General features: G+C 44.3%; 1 protein-coding gene across 1 annotated transcript; it reads right to left on the bottom strand.

Annotated features, from left to right (window-relative positions):
- Window positions 1–3,404: 3,404 nt before the first annotated feature.
- LOC138242671 (uncharacterized) lies at window positions 3,405–7,947 on the bottom strand. The gene is made up of 9 exons (XM_069198227.1): window positions 7,825–7,947; window positions 6,770–6,837; window positions 6,353–6,439; window positions 6,059–6,121; window positions 5,319–5,411; window positions 4,950–5,030; window positions 4,245–4,391; window positions 4,036–4,191; window positions 3,405–3,590 (listed from the first exon to the last, which is right to left on the bottom strand). The coding sequence occupies exons 2-9, from the start codon at window positions 6,809–6,811 to the stop codon at window positions 3,405–3,407; spliced, it is 855 nt and encodes a 284-aa protein (XP_069054328.1). The 5' UTR covers window positions 6,812–6,837; window positions 7,825–7,947.
- Between the last annotated feature and the right edge of the window lie 532 nt (window positions 7,948–8,479).

Raw genomic sequence — 8,479 nt, 5'->3', positions numbered from 1 at the left:
GAACAACCCTCCAAACCACCCTAGCAGATACCCAACACAGGTGTTGCGGTTTATCGGGGGGCTGGGAACAGGAACTGGTGTTATTGTAACACTGCTGCCGGGTAGCTGGATCATGACTGACAGTGTACTCTGAATGATGTACTCTCACATCAAGATGTACTCTGGGTAGCATGAATGAGTCTTAACTCTGTTTTGTTTTGAAGGCAACAACACCTCAGGACCTCGTGACCTTCAAAAAGGGGGGATATGTAGCGGCGAGGCTTATTAATAAGGCAGAATTAAGTGCTTCTGAGCTTTCCCAAATGAGGCCCCATCTCTCTCTTCATCTCTGTGGTGCAGCCACAGAGAAACTATTCATGCAGGCTGATTTAAGGTTTCCTTTGATAAGGTTTCCTAGGACAGCTCCCAGAGGGGGATGCACTTAGCTAAGCCTGGCTATCATGATCAATGGTCATCCATTGGCACCTATCTGTCTAGGGTGTGCCAGATGGAAATCTGGACTGCATTCCTAAGTGTCAGGAGTAAGTGACTCATATCTCACCTTGATCAACCAATCAGGGACTGGTAGGGCCGAGTAACCCACGTGGGACTCTGATGCCCATGGAACTTTCAGCCAATCAACGAGCTGAAGTTCCTCCAGGTAAAAACAGGCAACACGGAGATTCAGAAGGGATTCAGTGTAGAATTCTGTGGACTTTTCTAAAGGGAATTCAAAGGAGAATTCCAGGGCAGGACGGCCCAGGAGCAGAAGGCTCCCAAGGGCAGGACATTCTCGCAGCGCGCCTCCTGACCATCCTGAGACTCAGCCCGGACAACCACGGAACGGCCAGTGTGTCCGAGTGCCAGAACTTTCCTTTGTTCTAAGAGTCTAGAGCGGAGGTTGCCAGAGAGTAACCAGAGGATCCACCCGAGGTTAGCACCAGCAGCAAGTCTCGTGAACAGGTCGGAACTGTGGACAGCTGAATCACTACTCAGAACTAGCTCTTCATCAGGAACGAACCGGTCCTCTTCCTGACTTGCTGGAACTCACAGTCATCTTTTCTCCTGTGCACAAACTTTGCTAGTTAAAGCCAACACTAACTAGCCGGTCAGTGAGCATCAGCAGCGTACCGTCGCAAGCTGCACAGCACAGCCTGGCACCGAGCCAGAGAGCGCGGATTGGACAGCAACAGCCTGCAACTGTTTCTTTGTGCCCGCAGGAGATCTGGATCCCCAGAGATTGGATGAGTATTCAACTTCAATGCATTACAGCTCGAGAATTCAATTGTTATCCCAACCAGTTGATATCAATTTAATTCCTAAGAGTTATGTACTTGTTTTGAGTATCTAATGTAGAAGTTATAACCAAGTGCATTTACGAAACAGTCTTAATGAATGATATACTGAACGTATGTCCTCTTGATATATGTAACTCTTTGTAACTGACTGAATATATATATCTTTTGTATTCTGATAACCCTCTCGAAAAGATCTGTTAGGTTTACATGCATATTCTATGTATTAATAAAAGTATCCTCGTGTATTAGTACCTGTGTGTGCGCGTTGTTTGAGTTATATCGCATGGTTGGATTCTAAAGCCATCAAAAGAATCAATTTTGTGATTTACTGCTACAATTAATAATTGTCCCAGTAAATGCCCAAACCCTACAGAACTGGTGCCTTCAGAGAGCCACTACATTACATTTTGGCGTCCCTGGGCCGGCTATGGCAACGTTACACCTTCATTGTTTGCCTTATTCCCCACACCTGTCCCTTGTTCCAGCCCCTTTTCTGTTCCCCCTTATAAGCCAGACGCAGACGCCATTCTGGGCTCTGGATTGGTTCCTGTATCATGCGAGCCCGGGTCCTGGATGTGTCTGGCTCCGTCATGGTTTTAAGTTTCTGTTCCTGTTCCCCTTGCCGGTCCCGACCTGGTTCTGGTTTTTAATCTCCTGTCTTGGATGGATCTCCTGGCCATGGACTTTTGCCTTGTTTTTGGACTTCTCTTTGGACTCGTCCCCTAATTGTTTGCCTCGCTACACCTTCCCTGACCGCCAGCACTCCATGGACACGCCCCCCTGTTTTTATTCCCGTATCCTGCATGACTTTTTCCCTGTGTTTTGTGTCGTCCGCAAAGGGTCCGGAAAGAAAGCTTTCGTGAGAATTACAGTGCTCATTACCACTACAACGACAATAGAAGTTTTTTTTAAAAGAAACGAATGTCAAAATGTCTCCAAAACGTCCACTTGTGATACTTTAGCTGGTTAGTTACACGATCCCATATTAATATAACTATCAAGTGATGTTAAATCACTACAACATGTATTTTTTTACAATAACAGCAAGTGGTGTTTTTACTATGTATTCTTAGAAAAGGATAAAACGTTATAACTTTTTATGAATTACAGAATATAAGCTTAATAATGTTAGAACAAGCATGTTAAAACCAGAACCCATGTAAGTTACCAAGTTAAAGACTTTGATGCATAAAATATTTATGCATAATTAAAATATTTATGATGAAGGTGGAAGGTTGTGTCCTTTTGTCCACAAGAGCAATCTTTCTTTTATAAAATATACCTACTTTTTAATGTTTAATGATTGACATTCTGTAATACACAGTTTCAAATTATTAAAAATCTAAAGAGTACGCAATTTAAATTCTTAATTGTAAGAAGACTGTCAGCAGTGACTGGGATTTGAAACCAGGCGTTTTCTGGTGACAGCTCAAATGCTGTATATGAGATGTTAAGCTTTATTAGCTCCACCTGGTGATTTTACAAGGTGCTTCTAGATACTATTATCATATTTCAATTCAAATGTCGTATGATTCGCCATGCCCACCGCGTTTTACCGCCATGTACTCCACACATTTTGAATGGCTGGATCTGTAGGTGCCATTGCTCCAGGTGAGGTGTGAACACACAACATCGCCATGACTCTGCTGTGCACGCTGACTGATTGTGCCACTGGGGCTTTGCAAGTCACAAATCAGTCCAAAGACTTTGAACAAACAAATGGTGAAACAGGGTTTCGTCTGTGGATCCATCTCCACATGGGGGAGGGGGACAGTGAAACAGTAAGGAAAATACAAGAGAAGAAACTGAAAGAATTATAATCACTGCAAAATAGGAAGAGGTGGCTGGACATGTTAAACAGTTTGGCGGTTAATTTGTGACATTTTTGGTGACAATCAGCACACGGATTTCTCTTCATGTTCCTTAAGATGTGCAGTATATATTTTCATTGTAGATTGGTTACTTCAAAAGTCCAGTAAAGTGACAGTGGAGAGCTATCCGATACACATCTTAAAGAAGACTCCCTGTAAGTCGATTAAACATTTCATTTTCAAGTCAAATCCTTTACATGAAATAGACACCAACAATAGAAGGGGATGAGAAATGTCTTTTATCAAAATAAACCTGCTATTCACAGACCTCGGCCACAACATCTCCCAGGTACTTCTGCAGAATAAGGTCAAGGTCAGCTGCAGCCTGGCGGAAGCACTTGTCCACCTCAGATAAGTCACACCTGGCCATTGTATTTTCGAAGTAGGATTTCAGTGCCTCTTTCACCTCCTCATAGTTGTCCTGCTTCATGATTCCTGTGCCCTGGGAGAACAAGAAAGGTGAATATTCATCATCATCCCTCACCGATTCTCCAAATTGCCTGACTGCAGACACCACCATGAGGAGGAGCTGGAGTGACATAACATCATCAGTAGGCAGTGAGTCAAGAGAGGGGGAGTCATCCCACTGTTATCCTTATCCATGATCAAGAGTCTCACCCCCTGCTTTACGCTGTCCCTAGTGGTGATCTGTAGACAGTGTGTCTTCCACCTCACCCACCTCCTGAGGCAATAATCTTGAATAAACAGAGGGCTGGAGGCCCAGCCCGGCTCCTGTCTCTCTCCCCTTGGGGAGAGGAGATTTTCTCAGAACCATGTTGAGGTGAAATGGGAGTGGGATGACGCAGGTGTCTTGGAGAGGTGAGTCGCCCCAGCCCCTGCATACCTCAGTGTGATTCAAGCAAGGGGGAGGGGTTTAAGGGACTTACCAATCCCGCGTATGCACCCTCTGATTCAAAGTCAGGGAGGAGCTCATTGTACAGCGCCAGGCAGTCCAGCTGGATAGATGATATCATGTTCTGAGCCCAGGTCCGCACCCGTATCTCCTCCTCCTGGAGCAGCCCCTCCAGCTCGACTTGCAGGCCCTCCCTGAGCCGCCACAGGGCCGCTGGGGTCAGGCCCGGGTGAGCGGGTGTACCAGGGGTGGGTGAGGGGGCGAGCAATGGGGTATGTGGGCTGCCAAGGAGGAGGTCCATGCCCTGTCCTTCTGCAGATCCCTCTCCGGGCCCTTAGGGTAGTTCCACAGCTGGGTCTCGGTCTCCTGCCTGGTGATTGGCTGGCTGGCCTGAGGGGACAGGGGCACAGAGAGGGCATGAGGAGGACAGAGAGAAAACTGAGAGGGTCTTCTCTAGGAGGACCAAGCCCTGCCCCTGGTCTCCCAGCAATCACAGTCACCAACATTGCAGCTGAAACCAAACTTTCGACAGACGTCACAGACATATCAGGCTCATAGACTTGCAGCTCTCGGCTGCCCGGGGTGAGACGCAGGGGGAGTCTGCTCCCTCTTCCTCTGACAGTCTTATCAGATGACAGCAGCAGACCTGATCCAACCCCACCTTCCCTTTCACACACAGCCACACACAGGCATGACTGTGTCACCATCATCAACACCTCCACCATTATAATCTCCACTATCTTCGTCACCATCATCTTCATCACATTTCTAATAAATGATCTCCACCATCTTCATCACCATATCCTTCTTCATCATGACAATCATCATGTCCACCATCATCATCATCAACACCTTTCCATCAACATCATCATAATAACCACCTTCATTATCTACACTACCATCTGCATCACCATCATCATCCTGAGCAGAACACATTGGTTGTCTTACACTGGAAGAATCTTTGCTCAGTGCCTCAGTATAGGTTGCCCCTCTGCGGCCTTTCAGGGTCACATCCACCTCTGTCAAGACCTGTCAGCAAGTTGACTGCTTTAGTCTCACCAGCAGAAGCCAACCAAGTTTGTGTCTCAGTACAGGTTTATTCTTAGTCTAACAGTATTAATACAGTATTCTTTACATAGAGGAGGGTGGGTGTGTGGAACAAGCTGTCTAGCCAAGTTGTTGAAGCCGATAGGGTGGCTTATCTTAAGAGAGAGCTGGATGAGACCCTACAGTCAGGACAGGAGGCACTACTGTATGTAGAGGGAGGTGGGTGTGTGGAACAAGCTATCCAACCATGTTGTTGAAGCCAATACTCACGTTCCTGTGGGATCTGCCCCAGGTCTCGGTGTGACACCCTTCTCTCTGCTCGGCCATTCCTCTCTCAACTTGAGTGAGTTTCTCCAGGCGGTGCTGGGGAGGAGAAAACAGAGTTACCAGCCAGTCAGACAAACACACATCATCATCATGGGCCAAGATGACCCTACATGACAGTGGCCTGTCATCCTCGATCCGGACGCAGTGTCCAGCCCTCAGCTATCCAGCTTCATGATCCCCAACATCCCTATTGAGGGGCCAGTTCTGCTAGACCAGGGGTCTCAAGCCCAATCACAATCCCTGGAGAGCCAGGTGCATCTCCAGGTTTTCTTTCCAAACGGGGCTAGCCAATTAAACAATTAATCTAATTATTTTCATAAGAAGATGTGGAAATAATGTGTTTAATAATATATTTTGATGTCTCTCACTGTTGAAGACTCAAAATATTCAAGGCACAGTTGGATATTTAAGGTCTGGATAAAAGTACAGTATTAGAATATTTTTTGTTTAATTAAAAAAAATTAGATCAACTTTGTAACCAAAACCTCTGGGCAGGAAACCAGATGATTCACCCGACCCTCTAGGAATGGAGTTTGAGACATGCTCACCCTCACTAACACACAACCTCACACACACTCACCCTCTCACTACTACTACTACTACTACTACTACTACTACTACTACTACTACTACTAATAATAATAATAATAATAATAATAATAATAATAATAATGCAGACTTGCTTTTCTTGGGGTCTTGGGTTTGGCTCCTGTGTTGGCTGAGTCTCCTGTTACCTCCTTCCTGATCTGGGGATGTCAGACACAGTTCTGTTACAGACACGGGCTGGACTAGACTCACAAGCAGACACACCCACAGACACACACTCCCACACACTAACAGATGCACACACTGTCAGGTAGAGTCTTTCTCCTCCTCAAGAGAAGACAACAGAGCCCTGCTACTACGATGAGCTTTTATTTCAGGAGGAGGAAGAAGAGGAAGAATCACAATATGAAGAAGACCAGCAGTGGACTCACAGCTCTCTGGGTCTGGGGCCTGACTCTCAAACTTGTCTCCAGTCTCTGGTGAGTTTGGACATCTTCTCTGTTCACCTCTGTTGACATCTGTGGACAGGACAGTTCAGTTAGACAAACAAGTTCGACCAGACTTCACTCTCATAGTTCATCAATCAATCAATCAATCAATCAATTTTTGTCTTATATTTTGCCTTTTAATCCAGAACATCAAAGCACTTTACAAAACATACCTGGAAAATAGAGTATAAATGTGTAATACTGTAGTTCCTGGAGTAAGTGCTTGGATAATCCAACTACCACTGTTGTTACTTCTGCTGCTACTACTATGACCATGACTATAAATTCTAATACTAATTCTGATATTAATACTAATACTGCTGTCATTAGTAGTAATAGTGATAAAAACAGAGCACTCACAGCTCTCTGGACGTTGGTCTGGAATCTAGAAAGTGGTTCCATTCTCAGGCGACTCTGGACCTCAACACCTGTTGATGGGTCACTTCTGTCAGACACACGAGTGGAGCCCAAGCCCACAGATATACACCCACACAATCACACACATTATCACACACTGACAGACACCCACCCACACATATTCACACACAGACATTACACACACACACATACACTACACACACTCACAGACACACATTCACAACACACACTCACAGACACGACATACATTTATACACACAATCAGACACTCACACACATACTCGCACACATTCACATACACACATATAGACTACAAATACTCATATACACACCAACACACACACACAGACAAAAACACACACACTCATAACTACAAATACAGTATAACTAACACTAACACAAATGCCACTAACATTAAAACAGTAACACTATCACTAAGAATTACACTATCATTATCACTGACACAAACTACTACTACACTACTAATACTAATAATAACAGTAATGCTATCACTAAAACGAACATGACTACTAGTGTAAATACTCTAACAGTAACTCTATAATTATAACTAATATTAACATGAATACTGGCATCAAAACTATCAGAAGCGCAATCACCATTAATACTGACATGAACACTAGCATTAATATTAAAGCTACCGATTGTACTCTCATTAATATTAAATATGAATACACTCGCATTAGTATTAGTCCGTGACGTCAAACCACTCTTTGTGACGAAGGCGAGACACCTAGCTGGGCACAGTGAAGTGGCACGTGTCGCCGTGGTTACCATACTTATAATTTGTAAACAGTGAAAAAAAATGCATTTAAACTGTTACCTACACAAATTTATCAACTTGGAATATAATTTTCAAGCTCTAGAATACAATTTCTAAACAATCATTTGAATAATCATTCTTTAATTTGGGATTGAACATTATGAACACTAAACGCATTTGGTATTTGTATTTGATCGATACAGGCTGTATTGACTCTTTTCTAGATATTTAAAGAAAGAAAATAATCAGTACTCACCAATCGGTGAAGTTAATTGATGATTCTAAGGTTTTTTAGTTGAATTAAGTGGTTGTCGATACATAAGTTATCAATATCTCTCCTCCGTGCTCTCAGCGCTCCTCCCGCGGTCTCGCTCTCTGATCCCGGCGCTCTGGCTGGTGTCTGTGACGTCACAGCGCTCTTTCTGAGAGAGCAGAGCGCGTCTCCGCTGGAGGAGACTCCTGTCCGGAGCCCGGGGGGCTTTTCTTACAGATATACTGTATCATCTCCAAAAGAAAAAACACCAGGCTGTGAAGAGAGGCGATTCATAACAGCTGGAGAAGGAGACCGACAAACCGAGGAATACAATTTATTAAACAAAAAAAATAGTTTACTTCACAGACTAATGCGTTGTAAAGCATACTCCGGTAGAGCAGAAGAGAAAGGGCACAAGTCCCTGTAATAAACACTTTTAAGGTTGAAGAGCATCATCTCCTGGTTTTATTTCCACTCAGTTTGGTGATTTAATTAACTGTATAATTGTTATCAGACTCTGTTTAACTGTATATTTATAAGACTCCGTGAGAGACGTGTGGGAGACGCTGAATCCCAGGGCTGGTGTGGACTAACACACAGACAGGTCTTCTGTGTTATCTGAGTCCCACTGCTCAGAGCTACAGACTGGTCAACTGGT

Source organism: Lepisosteus oculatus, chromosome 14 (assembly GCF_040954835.1).
Source record: "Lepisosteus oculatus isolate fLepOcu1 chromosome 14, fLepOcu1.hap2, whole genome shotgun sequence".
Classification (NCBI taxonomy): Eukaryota; Metazoa; Chordata; class Actinopteri; order Semionotiformes; family Lepisosteidae; genus Lepisosteus; species Lepisosteus oculatus.
This window is presented reverse-complemented; position numbering and strand designations above follow the sequence as displayed.